This window comes from Lupinus angustifolius, unplaced genomic scaffold, assembly GCF_001865875.1.
Source record: "Lupinus angustifolius cultivar Tanjil unplaced genomic scaffold, LupAngTanjil_v1.0 Scaffold_505, whole genome shotgun sequence".
Taxonomy (NCBI): domain Eukaryota; kingdom Viridiplantae; phylum Streptophyta; class Magnoliopsida; order Fabales; family Fabaceae; genus Lupinus; species Lupinus angustifolius.
In genome coordinates, this window is record NW_017727870.1 from 146,145 (window position 1) to 166,822 (window position 20,678).

The 20,678-nt window shown below is 45.0% G+C and overlaps 3 protein-coding genes and 1 non-coding gene across 4 annotated transcripts; 3 read left to right on the forward strand and 1 right to left on the reverse strand.

Moving 5' to 3' along the window:
• Positions 1-7,834: 7,834 nt before the first annotated feature.
• On the reverse strand, positions 7,835-7,908 carry TRNAF-GAA. The gene has a single exon. It is a non-coding gene; the product is annotated as a tRNA-Phe (tRNA).
• A 1,545-nt stretch (positions 7,909-9,453) lies between these two features.
• LOC109341571 (60S ribosomal protein L5, mitochondrial) lies at positions 9,454-14,161 on the forward strand. Its single transcript, XM_019579508.1, has one exon. The coding sequence runs from the start codon at positions 13,367-13,369 to the stop codon at positions 13,955-13,957; it is 591 nt and encodes a 196-aa protein (XP_019435053.1). The 5' UTR covers positions 9,454-13,366; the 3' UTR covers positions 13,958-14,161.
• On the forward strand, positions 13,961-14,263 carry LOC109341569 (ribosomal protein S14, mitochondrial). The gene has a single exon (XM_019579506.1). It carries the CDS (start codon positions 13,961-13,963, stop codon positions 14,261-14,263), a length of 303 nt encoding a protein of 100 aa, XP_019435051.1.
• A 290-nt stretch (positions 14,264-14,553) lies between these two features.
• LOC109341570 (cytochrome b) lies at positions 14,554-16,906 on the forward strand. The gene has a single exon (XM_019579507.1). It carries the CDS (start codon positions 15,660-15,662, stop codon positions 16,839-16,841), a length of 1,182 nt encoding a protein of 393 aa, XP_019435052.1. The 5' UTR covers positions 14,554-15,659; the 3' UTR covers positions 16,842-16,906.
• Positions 16,907-20,678: the final 3,772 nt, after the last annotated feature.

The following is a 20,678-nucleotide window of genomic DNA, read 5'->3' on the forward strand; positions in this document are numbered from 1 at the left end:
TCACCATAGCAGGAACCTCACTAAATCAGCTAGTTACTCTCCCTACTGTGGTCCCCTCCAGCTTACCCACACCTGCCGTAAACGGATTACTGAAAGAAAGCAGCTTTCTCCCCTTAAGGTGCGAAGCGAGGAAAGTCTTCTTTATCTTATTATCGCCTTATTAGTCTAGGGCCCCCCTCCCTTTAGATGCTTTAACATGACCCTAAAAAAGTCTTTCTTTCCCATTACTTCTTCAGCCGATGAAAGGACATGACCATCTTCAAGCTTTAACTGCTCATCCTTCAACAGTCGGTCAAAGATCTCATACGTTTTCGTAATGTCGAATGAGTACTCCTTTCCAACCTCGGCCATGCTTTTGCTCTTATCGATGTGATCCTTGTCTTTAGCTTGGCACCAGGGCGGCTTGCTTACCTACCTTATGACTTTCCGACTTTATTTTACTATTCCTATTCCCTGCTCTGCTTAATGTACGAGGAGGAATAGAGATCGACAAGCAAGAGTCAAGCCTCTTTCCTGATTAGCGAATAGTGCCTCACTTTCTTTCTAAGCTGGCATCAGTCTCAGACAAGAAAGAATAAAAAAGATAATCCTATTTCCGACATTCAAGAGTAGTAAAGCATCGAAGCAAATAGCGTACGTAAAAGGATACCTATCGAAGCTCCCTTCTAGGGGAATGTTTTGCTCTTATGCCTCATGGCGACTCGGAACGAGGAGAGTTCCCTCTTTCGGCCGTAGATCACTGAACTATGCGCTTGCCTTTACTACCTACCCTTACCTGTCTGCCTTGAACTCAAGCACCTGCGCTTCTATCCAGAAGATAGCTGGAACTAGCATTGTGACTACAGATATATAGCCAATAGAAGGAAGTATTCCCAAGCTGGAGAAGTGGGAGAGGAGATAAATTTCAGTGGATCCCCTATCTCCTTCAGCTCGATCAATAGAGATAGATGCCCCTCTTTCGAGCTACTTCGTTCGTTCCTCTTTCCTTAGGCGGGAGAGAAAAGAGATATTCGACTTTCAAGCTTAGAAGAAAGAGAGAAGATTTATCCCATCCCGCATCGCTTCTACCTTACTATAAGCAATTCATCCATCCATGCCAAAGCCGTCAATCCCAGATTTTATCTCTAATTATATATAATAAAGGGCAGATGGCCGTAAGCAGTGGCTCGACGGCACTAGCCTACGGGTTCTTCCCACTAGCCATGGCTTGGCTCTGATACCACTTGTCACGGCGCTAAGTCCTTCAAGCCCACAAACCGCGGCACCCTGCTAACGTTCCGCTGTAGCAGAGTAAGCTGAAAAAGCCCTTTCTATGTTATTTTATTAGTAAAGCCTAAACGCCCAATGCATCTTATTCATTTTTTACGAAAAGACTGATCGAACCAAATCCAAGACACCAGAATGAAGTAAGGCTCTAGAAAGGCTTTTTTTTTAACACTACGGTATAGGCTAAACCCCTATTAGGTTAGGAAAAACCCACTATTTAGCGACATTGAAGATGAGGAAATATCGTAAGTAGTGGTTTTCTTTAGTGACTTTTCTTCAGGTAGCCCTGAAGTGATGCTTTAAGAAGGTTTTTGTCTAATGGCTGCTGCTAAGCCTTGAAACTCCCAATACCTACTTCCAATGGGCAAGAGAATACCCCATTATCGTAGATCGGGGATATTGCGGTACTTCTAGCATTTCTTTGAATTCAAACAATCAGGATTGCCTCCTCACATTGGTAAAGGCAGAGAAGACGATTCAGCGCATGCAGACGATTTGGCGCATCAATTCCTTGGATTCCGGGCTCGACTCGAAAGGCATGAAGGTAAGGCATTCATTAAGTAGAGCGTGAAGGTTTGGCATGAAGCTGTGGGAAATAGAATAGAAATAGAGATAAAACCCCATTTTTTTGCAATTCACTCTATGAATGTCACAGAAAAAGTGGTTCATAAAATAGATATGAAGACTGAGCATGCGGAGAAGAGTGTAATCTTACCCGCTCTGTTAAGGTAATTCAGTGATCCGAGGGAATGAAAGACGTTCGTTAGCCTATTTGGCATTCAATTCATTAAGCATTCCCCTTTCTTGCTTTGGACTTACTGAGGCTAGCTCTAGGACAAGACGCGCTGCTAGTCCTTGCTTCAGTAAGTAAGCCTGTCTCTTCTTCCCTGCTTTCCTCTTAGCAATGATCTGTCTAGGGCTACTTTCAAAACAGCATATTCTCTAATAAGACCCTCTTCATGGGCATTCTCCGACTTAGAATCGAATTCATACCCGGCAATCTACGATCTACCCAGCGCCTTTGTTTATGTTGAATAGGCATACCCGACTTCCAGCTAATTGTCAAATAAAGCCAATCCCTGCTCACAGACAGGGAGCACGGATAGCTAGCCAGGCCAGCCTATAATCCAACCCATCCAACAAGCACGGAAAGGCTCTAGTAAGCGCCAATCAATTGTTTACGCGCCCACCTTCTTTGTTTTGCTTTTCTTCCCTTCCGCTTGGACCGCGAACAGCCGATCTTGGCTGGCTGGCCAGTAATGAATGCATAGTGAAAGTCAGTCTTGGGGTAAGATCCTCTTTCCTGCCCCTAGGTCCTAGGTTGCAAGTCAGCTGCTCACTCTCTCTTTCTTCGAATTCAATGTCTTAAGCAGCATGTAGCAAAGATCGATTTGAGATTCAATGTGGGACCTGAAAACAGAAGCTAGAGTTGAACGATCTACTTTTCTATCCTGTGGGCCTATCATAAGGAAATAAATAAGGTCTCTTCTTTATAGAATAGAAAGTAGCCTGGTCTGTCTCTCAATCAGTCTGTCCAGTCAAGTCCTTGACTTCGGTCGTAGGTTGAAAGTCAAGAAGTAGCTGCTGCTCTCCTCATTCGTACGACCTCCGAATAGAAGAATTGATAAGTGGAAAGCTTCGTTCTTCCTCTTCTTCTGCTTAAGACTTTATAAAGCATTTGTGGGCGATATGCAAGGCATCCGGATCCTTCTTCCGATCCATATGCATTTAGCCCAGTCATGAACCCTTGCATCTATTAGTTAAGGGGTTGGGGCCATGGTTGGTGATCCTACGTGAGAGAATAGGGTCGATGGTAGAGAGTCGGTGATGCCATTCTTTCTTCAAAATGCATGCGGATTTCAGCCATCACCAAGGCCTTATCTTGCTTGCAGAGGGGGAGCTTTGCCCTTTAGTCCAAGTCGAAAGCGCTAGCCTTATTAGTTTAGTTGATGGTTCTTACCGACCCCCAAAGCCTGATTCACTCCTGACCGACGAATCCGGAACGATCTTTGATCACAGACGGTACTAGAAAGAAAGCGAGATTTTAATGCCCGATAGTCAAAGTAAAGCACGCACTTCAAGTGGCGCGATTTATGTCGTTGCGCAGGGATGCTCTTCCCGTAGATAATCAACCCCTTCTTCCTCCTTGTCTCTTTCCCCTTAGACCTCTCCGAAAGGGCCTGCGTGGGACTGATCCGGACTGATAACCCGAACCCTTCGTAGACTGAACTCTCTTCTCTTTAGGCTCGCGTAGGTTAGGGAACTCGCCTCCTTCACTGCTTCCACTCCAACTCGAACTAAAAACCTCTTACTCATCTTTACTCATGGCGTCTTAATCAGTGAGTCAATCCTCATCATCATCCTCCGCCCTTCATTGCAGGGGAAAAGGACCACGGCCGCCATGCCCCCTGTCCATTATAGCTATCAAGGTGAACTTGCCCTTCTTTCTTCCCTGTGAGCCTCTGCGTAGCAGGCCTCGACACACCTCTGCAACATATGGCCTCTTCGCCATGGCGGGTATATGCTAGCTTCAGGCGGGGTAGGAAATGCTTATGAAAATATGCCTTCGGGTATCTCTTCTCCTTCATACATTCGAGAGAAGCTTTCCCCTTTAGGATTGTATATAGTTGCTCGTAAGATAGGGAACCCGTCCCGCTATTCCCGAAGAAAGGCTAGATAAGATGATGGAGATTAGAGAAGCTATGCGAGCTCTTATTTGCCTAAACGAAATGCTTAACACATGCTGTTCGGTGTGGGTAATTCCCTCTGTGCTCTGAAGATTGATTGAAAGTAAACCAGTCAGATGTATCAGAAAGGGTAGTGATTTTCCCTTCTTTCGCTACACATTCACTGGCGGAATGATGGTTACTGAAATTAGATAAGTGATCACAGAGACTAGTAGCAGGTTTGAGCGCACATTGCCAATCCAATTGGTACTTTCTTTCCATTTATTGATTCTTAGCTCTTGCTTTCAATTACTGATTCTTTAGCGATGTCAAGCCATCAGGCAGTAGACCGGCAAGGGAACGGCTGTCTCGGTATTCGTTCTTGAATCAGTGACTGAGAGTAAGTAAGGGCTAGTGATCAATAAAATCAGACTAGTGGGGCATCTTACTTTTGTATCTTGCCTTATTCATGCGACTTCCCCTGGCCACAAAGAAAGAGACCAAGAAGGACATACGTGGCATACTTCTCTGAGTATGAACCCGGTGAACAAACAAGGTAAATCTTTTAATTTCCGAATAAGGAAAAGCATAAGAAGGAGCGTTAACCACTTGACCAATAGGTACAGAAGTCTTTGTCCACTCAAGCCCCCTTTTTTTTTAATAAAAAGAAAGGAAAGGGATTAGATAGGACGAGCTAAGTCAGCAGCAGAGTAGAATTAAACCTTCTATCCTCGGGATAGGGCTATGAAAGAACTCGTTCCAGCTTCACTTCAAGCACGGAACTTCAAGTCCATGTAAGAAGGACCTAGGCATTTAAGGTCATCAGATCAGTCAACGGCGGAGAAGGAGTAGCGACGGTTGCCCTCCGATAGCACTGGTTCCGGCTTCGAGGGAGTTGAAAAAGCCTGTCTTTTATTCAAGCAGCTATAGCTCAGCCACTCAATTACTTGTGAAATCGAGCAGTGGAGAAGCTCGAGCTTTTATACTATATTGAGAGGGATCACCTGAGATCATGTCGTAGGGATCAGAGATCCTGACTGAGGTTAGTCAATCAGTGGCAGCTCAACCATAATAAGAGGAAGGAGCCTAAATCGATTAGACAAGAACTGGCCTTTATTTTTGTTAAAGAAAGAAGACAGCCGGAAAAAAAAAAAGCAAGAATACAGGAATCATAGAAGCTCAAGCCCTCAACTCGACCTGAGAAAACAGCAGCTTTCAGGCAAGGAAGGGCTGTCATAGCATCGATGAGTTCGCGCCTTCTATTCGAGTAGAGATCCCCACCCAGGTCTGTCTGTGGGAGAAGAAGGGCTGAAGCAAGGAGTGGAGTTTTCTCCCCATCTCGCCCAACACCAGAAACTATAGATTCTCCAAGAACTTGGCTGGGCTTTCACTTCTAGCGTGGAAGAAAGGGCAACGAGTTCTACTGCTTACCCAACTTTGTGACATAGCGATAGCGGATAAAGGAAGTATAAGAGTTCCACCGCCCTTACTTAAGGGTAAGGCAGAAGAGCAGCCTTTAGGCAGGCCTATCGACTCTAGTATACCACCAGATGGAATAGCTGCGGCAAAGAGGGCTAAAAGAAGAAGAGCTCAAGGCCGCCACTTAATTCGATTCGCTACCTCTCTCTGATTAGCGATAGGGGCTGTCAGCCAACAAAGCGATAGGAGCGAGACGGCCAGAAGCGGAGGATAAATCGACTGGAATAGCCCTTAACTCCTCACGCAACGCGCACTCTAATGATTCATGAAATGGATCACGGAAGAAGACGTATCCGAGATGAATTTATTTTTCATTATATGAGTGGAAAGACAGGGAGAAAAGCATTGATAGTTTTCCAGTTCCACCGCTTGTCCGACCCGAGGGGACAAGAGAAGAGCAATAAAAGGCCCAGCCTTGATTGTTGTAGCTTCGATGACATCAACATAAAGTAAAGAACTTCTGAAAAAAATACCCAGAAAGGTAAGCGAGGAGGAGATTAAACGCTTGCTTGATCAGACAAAACAAGCCCTTAATAAATGTAGTTGTACAGGCGAAGGCAATAAAGAAAAAAGACCAAGCGCAAGGCAAAAGGCAGCATAGTATATAAAAGCTCTTCCTGATTCAAGTCTTGGAGGGTCGGGCGATTAAAGAATGCAACTCCTGGGCTTCCATTCAGTATAACTTCTAATAGCTCCGTGGGCAATAGCAAGAGGGTCCTGGTTCACATTCTCAAACAACAAAGCACACCGACTTTTCCAGATAAACCAACAGTGGAACCCAATAAGCATCTGAACATCCAATTTGCCAAAAACAGGAAAAGAACTTTTTATTTTCAATATAAACTGGAGAGATGGAGGAATCGTTTGGGATTTTTAAATAAGGTTTATGTGGACCCGGTTGGTCGGTCAAGTGGTTTGGCTCTGTGGACGGACAGTTCTCTTTCTATCCAACTTTAGGGTCAATCAATATACTTTTTTGATTTGGTGGTCAACTCGTCTTCGGGGTCGGTCTTATGAATGGCATCTTACTTGTGTCCGTGGGGAGAAAATTAAGGCTAAAAGAAGAAGAGTCTTGGAACTGATTACTCAGTTAGGGTTCTCATTACAACTTCCCTGGCTGGCTGTTGGTGATTGAAACCTCTTTTGGTTGCTTCCAGTGCTTAGAAAGATGGTCTAAGGGCAGTCACTCTTTCCCAGACGAGGAGTTTCAAACAATTCCTAAATGATTGTTGCTTTCTTGATCTGGGCTTCAAAGGAACTCCTTTCACACGGTGTAATGTCAGACCTGGGGAAGCAAATGTTCGCATTCGGCTTGATCGTGCGCTAGCAACGGCTGAGTGGCGCCTTCTGTTCCCTCAAGCGCAGCGCAGGTTTTCCATGATCCTGGGTCAGATCACTGCCCTCTTATCTGAAAGACGGCTCAAACTGCTAAGCGAGTTCAGCTTGATTTCCAATTTGAGAGTCGATGGTGACTCCATGATCAATGTGCTTATCTTGTCAGCTATAATGGACAGGGGGCGTGGCGGCAGTAGTTTTCAGGATCCCGAATGTTTATTGTTCGATCTAAGCTGATTGCTTTTCGGGAAAAAGGTATTGGAACTCAACTATATTGGGAGAACCTAGGACTAGAATTCGCCAGTGGAAGCATCGACTTGAATCTCTTCAATGTCAGCAACTTACTGATTGATTGACCCATTCTAGATAAAGTGCTTTCGGGTATACTTTATTTAAGGAATGTGGTTCTTGCTCATAAGGTTGCCCCAAAGACCCATGAGGGAGCCTCCTTTTTTTTTTACATTTACATACAAAGGGATTCAGACAAGGAAGGCTGTTAAGCATGCAGACTTATTCTCTTTTCTTACGTTACGTGAATTAGATACTACTGAAATGCAGTTTCACTCCTCAGAAGAAGGTAAGATGACTATAGGCAAGAAAGAATTGAACCTAAGGCTTGCCCCCGAGACATTAGGAAGAAATGCTGCTTTAGATCCCGCCCAGATCAAGGGCGGTCTATTTTCTTCTTTCTAAAAGAGCGAAAGTTTACGGGTTGATGGGTGCTCTTTAGGTCTTTACTACCTCACATCAAGGTGACAGGATTCGAACCTATGGCCCTCTGTACCCAAAACAGATGCGCTGACCAGACTGCGCTACACCTCGTCTCACCCCCCTCAGCATATAGATCCACCCGATCGATGAACACTCGAACCGAACTCGCCCATCCTTTTGGGCTTTGCTAGGACGCGAGAACCAATCCGAGTAATCAACCGCTTTTTTTATAAAATCTGCCTCCAGCAAGATAGGGCGACGCCAAAAAGCCGTATAGTGCAGGAGCGCTCACATTTTTTTTTGGCTTCCTCTTGATCTTTAATTTTAAAAAATCCGGCTCGCTCTTTTTAAACTACCTGTCCTTTGGACCCAAAGCCCGCTTAGAAGTGGATTCGAACCACTGACACAAGGATTTTCAGTCCTTTGCTCTAACCAGCTGAGCTACCTGAACCACTTTCCTAAAGTAAGTCTCTTTTCTTCATCGAATAGCGCCCTACCTGACTTACCACTTTACTAGTCAGGGAAAAGCCCTTTACTCATAAAAAGAAAGCCCTATATTTTTTCGTTCGTCAAGCTTTCGAGCAGCTCTTTCAACTGCCGCCTAATCTCCTCTCCCAACATGCTAAAGAACCGAGAGCCGCCCAGGGACTGCCGGAGGGAGCTTGCTTATAATTAATATAAAAAGAAGATAGGCAGGCCGGTCAAAACAAAAAAAAAGCAACGGGCTCTCCGCTCCTAGTAACTAAGTAGTGCTATTCTGTCCTCCGGGGGACTCCACCAACACCAAGAGGTTCTTTCTCTCACGTAATTTCGCCCGCCCGTTCCACTTCCGTGCCGGAGGAAATGGGATTCGAACCCATGATACAATCTTATTGTATGTCGATTTAGCAAACCAATGCCTTAAGCCACTCAGCCATACCTCCAAGTTGTTGATCGGAATTTTATGTGCGGTTGGGCAACCAACCGAAGGGCTATCTGATCCGATCAACTGCGTAAGCCGTAGCGCGCTAGCGCGCGTACTCTTCCTCTATCTATGAGCGAGACTCCATCAAAATCTGCCACTCGTTGGGCGACGCCCTCTTTTCTATGAACACCCCACCACTGAATGATGAACTTTGCCAGTCTTCGCCTCCGACCCGACCAGGAGAGAACACAGAGTCAAGCCAAGCCCTTACCCGCCTGATATGAATTCATATCTCCTTCGTCTGGTCGAGAAGGGAGAAAGCCCGGGGAACTGAACTCGAGTTCGTTCTATTCGTTCTAAAAGAATGCTAACCTAACATCGCCCTTGGTGATTGGCCAATTCCATCGAGATACGTAGGTCTTTTCATGGCTTCGTTCGATAAAGCACTCCAACCTAAAACAACAAAAAGAGGAAGATTTTTTAAGTTTAAGGTTGGAGCGAGGGTCCTACAAAGAAGACAGACGGATTGGAATACCAAAACGATCTCAAACGGTAGGTAGAGGTACCTGGGACAGAATAGCGTCCGAGACTCAACAAGCGAGAAAAGCGCAAGCATCCATCTTGCGATGGCTTTCACCTTTCCATCACGCTTGTCAAAAGGTGAGTGCCTTCCTTACTGTAAAGAAGGAGGAAAGGTCCATGGGTTAGAGTAGCCTAGTTAGGTGGTTTTCCTTTTATCCCTCGGGGGTGGGCTTTGTAGGAGTTGGGCGAGATGCAAGACTTTTTCCTAAAGGAGTTAGAGCAGCAGCTAGAGTCGCTAGAGAAAGAAATTGAGTAGCTGCTAGAGTCAAATAAGTAGCTAGATAACTAGATAAAAGAGAGAGAGAGGGATGAAGCGGGTAATTGAGCTATACCCTTCTTAACCCTCGGGTGGAAGAGTCTGCTTTGATAGAACCAGGGCTTTAGCGAACTCCACAGAGGATTTTCTTTTACCATTTGATGAAGAGAGAGGGGGAATTTCTTACTTACTTGTAAGAGTCTGGTTATTTATTACTTACTCAATAGAGGAAGGGATGCGCACAAGCTTGATGTTCAAAAGCCCAGGATCCTAGTCCTTCGCCCTAGAACTTGTCACTCTCTTTTCATTGGTCGCTCCTTGATTAGAGCATGGAAATTCTATTAAGATTTGGCAATCCATTAAGAAAAGCAAAGAAGGACCGAGCCTGGATCGGAAGGGAGCCTCCCTTAGTACTTATGGCGCAAGCCCTTTCAAGGCGGACATCGGTTGCAAGCAAAGCTCATGAGCAATTTACTACAAAAAAGGATTCCTCCCTAACCAAAAAGTCTAAGGAAGGTTTGGTCATGGGCCTTGTCTTCTAGCTTCACATGCTATTGCTCAGTCCCACCCCTTTACTTGAAAGGAAAGGTGGAGCAGTTGCTTGTCAGACTCTATACAAAGTCAAAGAAAGGAAAATAGAGAAAAAAAAAAAGTTCTTGAAGAGGTCCAGATGGTGGGGTACGAATCCTTAATAGAACCGATCTCTTCCTCCAAGCAGAGGCTGGGACAGGGGATTAGCGGCTTGACTAATCTTAGTAAAGGGGCATAGAAGCTCGACCAAGAGAGAACGAGTTAGATAGACTTTACAAACAAAGGTACGAGCTACATACGAGGAGAACGAACTACATATATGGAGCGAACCGAGGAGGAAGAAGTCCTACCTTATCGATTCCGGTGTGCAAAAGCCAGCTTCTCCGCTCCGTATTTTAGGGCACGGACAAGCAAGGAGCCAGCTTCACGGCGCCCGAGGTGGCTTCCGTTTTTGGGTGGCCCTCTGCATTTGATTTTTTCTCGTTCATTCGGTCATCAAAGACATACTCTGCAAGCCAGTTTCCCCTGTCAGCATAAAAACATAGAGTCTTATCCGATCGGGGGACCTTCATTCCCCCCGCTGTATCGAATTCTTTGAGTGTCTAGCCTGCTCCCTTTGTTCAGTCGGAAGACTTTCTATTCAAATGAGACGCACTCCCATTGTCTCAATAAGGTCAGCAGCAAGGCATACAGCAGGGATTGAGTAGTCTTGAGAGGCGGACTTATAGTCCCCGGTTACGAGTTGACAACGTTGTTAACTACTAAAACTAAAAAAGTCTTTTACACCTTAGGGAAAGCGTACCGGAAGATCAAACTTTCGCTTAAAATCCCAGTTTTGATGAGCAGAGTTACGCTCCATTTCGATTTTTACTAAAAAAAAAATAGGTGAATAGTTTATAGCAGATGGGGAAAGCTAAAGAGCTTGGATTTTCCATTTTTAAATCCGTCAGAAAAGCTGTACCTTGACAAGCCCCACGATGCTTCTGGCAGCCATCATCGCAGGGACGAATAGATTCCCAAGGCCAGAACTATAGACTCATTCTGCAACAGCCCACTAGAAAAACAAAGGGCAAGGAGTTTCGCCCGAAGTTTACTTCTGTCGAACGAAAGGACTTGGCGGGTGTCAACTCGTCAATGGAAGATGGCTAGCGAACCTCAGTGTCTGGGAAAGGTAATAGAGTTTACAGCCGAAATGCTGCATAAAAGGAGTGAAATTAGGTGGCTTCACACAAACCAATCGACACTTTCATTCGAAAGACCAACCTAAACGTGAGAATCGGCTCGAAGATCAAAGGAATTCCTCCAGGTAAGGTGACAAGATGAAGACCAGCCCTTACTCTCTACTTCAGGGGCAAATCCCTGGTGTGACGACAGAAAAAGAGCAGAAAATCTCCCGGCAAATGCAAGCGTCTCATAGTTCACATTTGATCGATTCAAACCAGCTGCTTAAAGAGCTGCTTGCTACCACTTTGTAATTGTATTAGAAGACAATAGCCCAAGACAGCTGTGGCATGCCCTGTTTACAGCTGCTTATCCTATTCTGTCTTTCCGTCATCTCAACCTCGCATCTAAGCATCACGTTCCTAGGGACAGAGACCTTCAAGCTCTAAGGCTATCATAGTACTGCCAGCATGGTTACATCTAACTGCCTACTGGGCAAGCTTCCACTTCTTTTTTTGATTTGGCACCAGCCAAAGGAGTAGGAGCATGGGCACTGGTAAAAGATTCAATCGATCCTGTTCTGGTAACAAAGCAGTAGGCAAGCCTTAGTGGGGACCATCCATACCTCTAAGCCCGATAATCCCCTCGGATCGAAGCGCACCACGGGATGCTGTCCTTTATGGATGCTTTCTCTTGATATAACCAGATCAAGATGGCCGAAGAAGACCGAGAGAAAACAGCGTTTATCACCATATCAGGTAGGAGGGCACGTTCTGTTACAAGGTGATGCCGTGGTGATCTAAGCCGTCAACGAGCAATTCGTCTCAGTTGAATCCAAAGAAAGAGGGCTAGGCCCGCCCAGTAATTAAGCAAACCGGAATGGAGCAAATCAGCAGTCTTTTAGGCCCAGTAATAGTAATTCTATTATAATAGAAAGAGCTCTAGGGAAAATCCATATGAAAGGGAAGGAGATATTCAGGTGGGTTGAATCCAATAAGTCAAGGTCATGATCGAGTTAAGTTAAGCTTGCGCTTTTTTTTTTTTTACAGCATGGATAACTTCGAATCATCCTCCACAACCCAATCTTTTCCAATTTTATTTTTAGCTTTGATTTGAATGTATTTTGTCTTCAACCTCCCTGGTTTCGACATGGGTTCAAAACCCCGATTCGGTCGGTTAAGAAGTAGGAGCGAATTCGTCTATCACAGGTAGTCGCTCACCCGCAGGTCTTTCTCATATATAAGCTAAGCCAGGCCAGGAGGGAATCAAGAATATGAATGTTCATCTCAAGTAGGGGGGCTTCTAAGCACCAGTAAGGAAGTAAGAATCCCCATCGCTGGAGCACTACAGGCCTAACTTATTATTCGATATAATGAGAAGGACCTTTATTGAACTAGAACCCTTATCCCCCAACTGATCTACCCAGTAATGTGATGAGTTCCGACCTCGAAGGCCCAATCCTTCGTCGTACGGAATGAGTATGACTTGGCTACAAGGGAAAGAATTAATCCAAGAGATCTAGCTTCTTGGAGGACCGGTTGTTAGCCCCATCATCATCCCGAGCTTTTCACCGTCGGTCCCATGACTGCACGAGCCCTATGAACTAGCTCTTCCGTGTCCGCCGAACTGTACGATGGAGGGCGTTCAATTCTAGTATTGAATTTTCCCAAGCGGGTGAGCACTGTTAATGTCTCTAGTAGATAGACTCTACAAGGAACCTGGCTCAGAGGAAGAAGGACATTAGTTTGAAGTCTCGAGTCTCTATCCCCTCTCTAGTGCTGCTTAAAAGGACCGGGTTCCCTACTACCGTGTCATGGCGATATCTGCCTCGAAACCCTCGGCTTGCCTCGTCTCCTAGTGGTGGTTTCCCGTGGAGCGACCGTGAGTCAGGTTCAGGTGGGAGATAGTACCTCTCCTTCCTCTGCCGGTATTGATGGTACTGGATATGACGGAAATTGTAAAGTGAACTTGAACTCCCGTTTTGGAGTTTCTTAGAGTGATGTTCGAGATCGCCTCTGTGTGGTTCACCCTAAGTAGCTAACCGAATCGGAACTGACTGAAAGGACTGCAAAGAGGATATAACTGTTTAGAGCCAGAACACTAGATGGAGAATAGGCTGCAAGAAAATAGGTTATTGTCTCTTTGAAGAGTATCATCCATGGCGAATGGTATCGTATATAAGAGAAGGGCCGCGCTTGCATGCCTTGTGGAGTGGAAAAGTAGACTGAAAATTGTGTATGTATATAAAGAGTCTTACCTTTTTTCAAAAAGAAGAGTCACGCTCTTTAAAAGCCCCTATTCGACGATGACTGAAGCCTATCTTCTTTAATAAGGGCTTTTTTAGGTATACCGCTCTCCGAAGAGAGCCTATGATATCTTTGGTCTTTTTCCCATGCTTTCTGTTGGTCAACAACCAAGCACATCTCACTATAGTTCTTCACTACTCCGTGCAGGAAAGACTATATTTCTGTCTGTATGGAGGGAATTATTTTTTATCAATCAATCACTATGTTTCCACTCAATTTTCATTACGAAGATGTATCACGTCAGGATCCGTTGCTAAAACTGAATCACGCCAACGTTATGGAAGTTCCTGGATCGTGTCAAATAAGAGTAGTACCAAAGGCACCCTATGATTTCATAATAAAAAATGGAAAATTGGCTATGGAGATTCCGCGCGGTCAGAAATTCATACAGACAAAAAGGGGTTCGACAGGAAAGTCGTTTCGATCCAATCCATTCTTGGGGTCAAAGAAAGACAAAGGATATGTCAGTGACCTAGCACGACAAAGCACTCTCCGAGGGCATGGAATGTCTAATTTTTCGGTCAGAATCTCGACAGTAATGTCTCTTTTAGATTCTCCGGTCGAAATACGGGAAAACTCCATTCAATTCTCGATGGAAACGGAGTTTTGCGAATTCTCCCCGGAACTGGAAGATCATTTCGAGATCTTCGAACATATTCGAGGGTTCAATGTGACTATTGTCACTTCGGCCAACACACAAGATGAGACTTTACCACCGTGGAGCGGCTTTTTGCAAAAAGATGAGGGAGAAACTCAGTAAGAGATGTCGGAGAAGCGAAATATACGAGATCACAAACGTAGATTGCTCGCGGCTAAATATGAATTGAGACGAAAGCTTTATAAAGCCTTTTGTAAAGATTCCGATCTTCCTAGTGATATGCGGGACAAACTTCGTTATAAGTTGTCCAAGTTGCCAAGAAAGAGTTCCTTTGCACGAGTAAGAAACCGATGTATTTCCACGGGTCGCCCTCGTTCCGTATATGAGTTCTTTCGAATTTCTCGTATCGTTTTTCGTGGATTAGCATCTCGAGGTCCTTTGATGGGCATAAAGAAATCGTCTTGGTAGCAACCGCCAAACCAATAGAACAAGGGTTAGCTCTGCAGCTGGTCCACAAGCAAGGTAAGTAGGTCCATTACCGGCCGGCTCCGGACCGAAAAGACCTAACGGAGTAATCCCTTATCTCGGATCGGAGATGCTAACGGGGCAGGAATCGAAGTGGGGGACCTCTCTACCGCCTCTGTCTATCTCCTGTCAAGTATGCTCCCCAGACATAGACTACGTACAGGGTAGTACTCTTGGATATAAGATCACCGCGTGAACATAACATTAAGTTACGAATGTAACTCCCGAGGGATCGACCACTATTCTAACTAAATAAAGTCAGGCGGAGAACTGTTGTTCATTGGAGCGCCGGAGTGCGGAGGTTGTTCCCATCATTGAAGTCAGAGTGTGGGACTGAGCCTTCCGAATGATAAAGAAAAAAAAGTGCTTAGTTTCGTTGGAAAAACCAACGCAAATATCATATTGACTTTATCTCGCCCAACTTCTAAGGATAGATAGAAAAGGTTGGAGAGAGTGACTTTCTGAACTGAAATTCTCTCCTTTCTAAAGCTGCGCAAGGCGGCCCCACCCCCAGAACAAAGCCCCACCCCTCTTTTCCCCCCTTTAATGAAAGACCCTCGCCCGCCCCGCTTCCTATTCATTTTTTGGTCGGGACCCGAGGGCCTTTTTTTTTATCAAGAGGTTATTTCGAGAATCAACCGGCAAATCCGTAGCCCAGGTGACTCACAGCCTCCCTCTCGCCCAAATTCATGTTCTGGGATGAATTAAATAAAAAAAAAGAAGCTTTTTGATTGATTCAGGGCTATTCTTTCGAAATAAAATTATTTCAAGGCAAAAGGGGGGGCTTACTTACTTGACTTTTCCTGACGCTGAGTCATCCTATTCAAATTTAGCTATGCTAATCGAAGAGGAAAAGTTTTCAGATGATATGGACCCCCAAGAGATGGACGAGAACCTCCAATTGCTTAGGGGTCGCACTCTGTCCCGCTTGGTGGACGAAATCTTCTCTCCTTTTAGACTTCTTTCTCCCACACACCTTTGCCCTCTTTCACCGAAGAGGAAAGAAGAATCTTCCAAGCGGACAGAGACCTAAATTTCCATTAGATTCATTCCTAAGCTTGCTTTGTTGCAGTAAGATGATCAGTCCGAGAGTGCTGGAGAGAAGAGAAAGCGGTAAAAACCCCTCTGATTCGGTCACCGAGCAGTCGGACGACTCTTCAGTAACCCAGGATGACCCCTTGCTCGCTTCTTTCGCTGTATACCCCCTCCATCCTTCGGAGGTGGAAGAAAGAAAGGCTACTTTATATAATAAAAAATTTATTATATAAATTCTAAGTAGGGCCCCAGAACGAAAACAATGTGGGGGAACCAGAGTTGTCACGATAGGAAAGATTAAAAAATGACTATAAGGAACCAACGATTCTCTCTTCTTAAACAACCTATATCCTCCACACTTAATCAACATTTGATAGATTATCCAACCCCGAGCAATCTTAGTTATTGGTGGGGCTTCGGTTCGTTAGCTGGTATTTGTTTAGTCATTCAGATAGTGACTGGCGTTTTTTTAGCTATGCATTACACACCTCATGTGGATCTAGCTTTCAACAGCGTAGAACACGTTATGAGAGATGTTGAAGGGGGCTGGTTGCTCCGTTATATGCATGCTAATGGGGCAAGTATGTTTCTCATTGTGGTTCACCTTCATATTTTTCGTGGTCTATATCATGCGAGTTATAGCAGTCCTAGGGAATTTGTTCGGTGTCTCGGAGTTTTAATCTTCCTATTAATGATTGTGACAGCTTTTACAGGATACGTACCACCTTGGGGTCAGATGAGCTTTTGGGGAGCTACAGTAATTACAAGCTTAGCTAGCGCCATACCTGTAGTAGGAGATACCATAGTGACTTGGCTTTGGGGTGGTTTCTCCGTGGACAATGCCACCTTAAATCGTTTTTTTAGTCTTCATCATTTACTCCCCTTTATTTTAGTAGGCGCCAGTCTTCTTCATCTGGCCGCATTGCATCAATATGGATCAAATAATCCATTGGGTGTACATTCAGAGATGGATCACATTTCTTTTTACCCTTATTTTTATGTAAAGGATCTAGTAGGTTGGGTAGCTTTTGCTATCTTTTTTTCCATTTGGATTTTTTATGCTCCTAATGTTTTGGGGCATCCCGACAATTATATACCCGCTAATCCGATGCCCACCCCGCCTCATATTGTGCCGGAATGGTATTTCCTACCGATCCATGCCATTCTTCGTAGTATACCTGACAAATCGGGAGGTGTAGCCGCAATAGCACCAGTTTTTATATGTCTGTTGGCTTTACCTTTTTTTAAAAGTATGTATGTGCGTAGTTCAAGTTTTCGCCCTATTCACCAAGGAATCTTTTGGTTGCTTTTGGCGGATCGCTTACTACTAGGTTGGATCGGATGTCAACCTGTGGAGGCACCATTTGTTACTATTGGACAAATTCCTCCTTTTGTTTTCTTCTTGTTCTTTGCCATAACGCCCATTCCGGGACGAGTTGGAAGAGGAATTCCTAATTCTTACACGGATGAGACTGATCACACCTGATCAGTGAAAAATTCTGACACCAATCATTTACGTATTACACCAAGAATGAATTGACAAGCGCATGAGTTTTCTAGTTGGCTATGTTGATATAGCTTAGATAGGGAAAAGAGATTATACACTAGGGTAGGGCTGAACTTTTAAATCCGGGGGCTTTGTTCCCGAAACTCCCTTACTCCTCCCCGTCCCTTACCCGTCCTTTGAAAGCCAGAACATTCGCATAGAGGAGTATCCTTATCACGCATGCTTTTCCACTTAAAATTACCTTCTATCCTCTTCTAGGGATTCCTACCCCTATATGGAGAGGGTAAATTAATATTCTAGTATTCTGCATTAATATTAATATGCTTCTGCGCCTCATAGCGGGAAGGCCCAGAGATCATAAAGAGATGGGAATGGAGGCATTCCAGCCCAACATACTCCGGTGAATGGGTCGAGAGAGATAGAGAGGGGAGTGGGATACAGGAAGTCTAGTGAAGAGTTGAGTGGCTATCCAACCATCAAATCGGCTATGGAGGGTGGTTTCAGCAAGCGGGTAAACCGATGATGACTAGTCAAAACTTAGGTAGGCCGATCGTCGCTCATCCCTCGTGTTCTCTCCATAAAAGAAGTTATTAATCCCTAAAATTGGCATGCAATCCCTATGGAAAAGCAAGTCTTCCAATTGGAGTAAATTTCCACCCTCTGATGATCCATTCCGCCCTTCCGTATAGCCAGAAAGGTATGGAATCTTATGGATTACTTTCCTTAGTTCTTCCACCCCCTCCTTTTTCACCTATCCCTTCACTCCCCAGGGATTCCGTACAGCTATACAATCACGGTTCATCGCCCTTATAAGTTATAAAAAAAACGGGGAGGGAATAGAAGCAAGCATTTTCCGTTCAGTCGGTAATGAATCAATACGCAGGGAAACTTTCTTCCATGGGAATGGCAAGTCTCGGACAGGCTCATATTGGTTGGGTATGCTCTTTCCATAGGCGACTTTCCAGAAGGTCTTCAAGGTGGATATGCTCTTCTTCTCAGAAAGACCATCGAAGAAGATTCATAATTCACACAAATTTTTGACGTCCGCTGTCCTCAAAAAGAGATTTATAGCGAGCAGCACTACTAAAAATTCCCGTTCGATAGGTTCCCATTTGGGGGCTTCAACCAGATTTCGCCCTATGCATCGGGAATTGGATCAAGATCAACTGCTTTTTAATTAAGCTTTTGGATTTGGCTCTCGGTCTGATCTTGATCTTCTTAAAAAGAGACATAGGAAAGAAAGAGGCCCTTGGACCTTATGAGTAAACCGGACGAAGAAGAAGGAGTTGACCCTTGACTCACTACCACTGCCGAAGTGACTGGAGAACTACGACAAAGGGGCTAAAATCCAGGTGGCTAAGTCTCCTTTAACAAACCGACTAGAAGACCACAGATTAAGTTTCACCCATTCCAGGCAGGAACCAAGCATTGCATTGAGATATACCAACTTCGCACGATCGATATAACAAGGATCCAGTCCTTACCATACCAAAAAGACGATCTTTCGACAGGATTAAATCAATGCTTGGTTCCTGCCGGTTTGACGAGAAAGAAAGACATTCCAGAAGCTTCACTTGTGCCTTAGTAGTCTCAAATAGGACCGAATCACAGAAAGAGAACGAGTGAGGCGCTCTCATTCCCAGCCGCTTGGCTGATAATGAGTAAACTAATTCTACCTTTACCGATTGGACTGGTCCAACATCTCCACAGGACGCCCTACCAGTTGGCGCAAGGGAATTTATTTAGGTAGGGTTTGGTTTGCCCTGGGACCAAAGAACAAAGGGAAGCTCAGCTCTCACTACCAGTGAATGATGAAATGCCTCGACTTAGAAACCACAGCCCTTCTGTCGAGAGGAAAAAAAAATCCTTTCAAGATAGAATCTTAGGGATGCCTTGCAGTTGAAGCCTCTGGGCTTAGCCCTACTATGACCGAAGAAGACGATTGACTAAAGAGAAAGAAAAAAAGACTCCATGAGCCAGTTACGCCACTTCAGCACAAGGTCTTGAATAGCCTATAAGAATTCTCACAAGGAGAGAGACGACCCTTCTCTTACGTGGGACACGGAGATGGAAGAATGGTAGGCCAGTCTTGACACAAATGGGCTTTCAGACTTAGCCAAGGAACGCCATGACAGATAAGCAGGGACCTCGAACATGAGAAAGACTGACGCCTGATTCAGGAAGGGACACGAGGGCTCCTCTTTATCACTGGAAGATCCTAATATTCTACAGTAGAATCAGTCCCCAACCTTAAAAATTAAGGATCAAAAGTCTGCTTTCCAAAACCCACGCAAATGGAGGCCGATGACCTCAGACCCATAACAAGGGGTAGAACAAAGCTTTTCCATATAGCAACTTGATCCATTATAGGAGGCCTCTGTCATTAGAAGAAGACCGCTTTGAAGCTAGGATAAATAAAAAATTACAAAACCAGCCATGCGGGTTGGCCACTAAAGAAGAAGGCCTCTACGAACGCTTTCACTAGAGAAAGAGAGAAAGGCCCGTTCGGCTATGTAAAGAAGTCCCTGCAGGCTCCAACCCAGTCCTAACATTCTACAATAAGAGTGTCCGACGTCTAATAGAAGGGGCACCGCTTTCATTCCTGCGCTTGGCGCTCTAAGATTACCAACACTGACCACTTAATAAGGAAGACCTACCACCCACACAGCAAACCAACGCTCCCCTTTTAGTTCGGAAAGAAGAAGGGTTGCGCCCGGGTGAAAGACTATGCCTTCAAGGGGGCCAAAACGACCAGAAAAAGGAGCGGGAAGGCATGGTCACAAGACCCCGCTTTGAGCCATCGAAGACCAGATGATGGGTTACGAAGATATACAAGGAAAGAGACGCTCTGGAAGACCAGTCAGTGAATCAGGGGTTACGCCCAGAAAAGGCGGCCCTTTCATTTCTGAATGAAGCCTTACAGACGAACTATAGTATAGAAGGAGACAGGCTGAAGCCTTTCCAGAGTGAGCGCCATACATTACTATAGCACACACTGGTCCCCAAAGAGAAAGGCTTTCGTCCTTCCTGAAGATTATGGGAACTTTCTTCTATTAATTGTTTTCGAAATGCCGATTTTCCTGCCATCCTCATTACTAGGCTAAGGCGATAAGGAAAAAGAGAGGGGCCCTTAGTATGTGGCAAAAAAGGCAAAGCTGCAGGAGAGACCTCGCTTTCATGGATGCTCCAGTTACCGAAGATCCAAAGCAAAGGAAGAGCGAGCTCTGATTCCCAGTTCGTTAATCAATAGAAGATACCCACGGGTTACTTCCTTTCTACACAGGAACGGAACGAGTTGACCAGACCATTCAACATCCGAAGGACTCTACCGCTGGAACGACCGATGCCTGATTCATTGCTCGCTCACGACCCCTTAAGTTAAGGTTTGCACTCACTCTCTTTCGATAGAAAAAGGAAGAAATTACCGGGAGTTGAAGAGTAAGAAAAGGGCTTCCCCTTAGACCTTTAGACCTGACCAAGAGAAGTAAAACCGGTAGCCAATAACTCAGAAAGAAAGGTCCCTCGAGCTTTATTAGTAGTTACACGAGTGCTCAGATCAATACCGAAACACATATGGAGTGCCTGGCCTTTAAGCCTGATAATGCCACAAAGAAAGAGCACAAGCAGGACTCCCTGCACCCGCGTGAGGGATGATTGAATCCATACCGAAGAGAATGGACGACTTGAAAAGGTCTCCATAGACAAAGAGGACGATGAGAATAGGATGAGGACGAGGATGAGGACGAAGATGATGAAGGAATAAGGATGAGGATAGGATGAGGATGATGATGAGAATAGGATGAGGATGAGGAAGTG

What these genes read in the sequence shown, in the direction of transcription:
- LOC109341571 (XM_019579508.1), top strand. Translation starts at nt 13,367, where the DNA reads ATGGAGGGAATTATTTTTTATCAATCAATCACTATGTTTCCACTCAAT.
- LOC109341569 (XM_019579506.1), top strand. Translation starts at nt 13,961, where the DNA reads ATGTCGGAGAAGCGAAATATACGAGATCACAAACGTAGATTGCTCGCG.
- LOC109341570 (XM_019579507.1), top strand. Translation starts at nt 15,660, where the DNA reads ATGACTATAAGGAACCAACGATTCTCTCTTCTTAAACAACCTATATCC.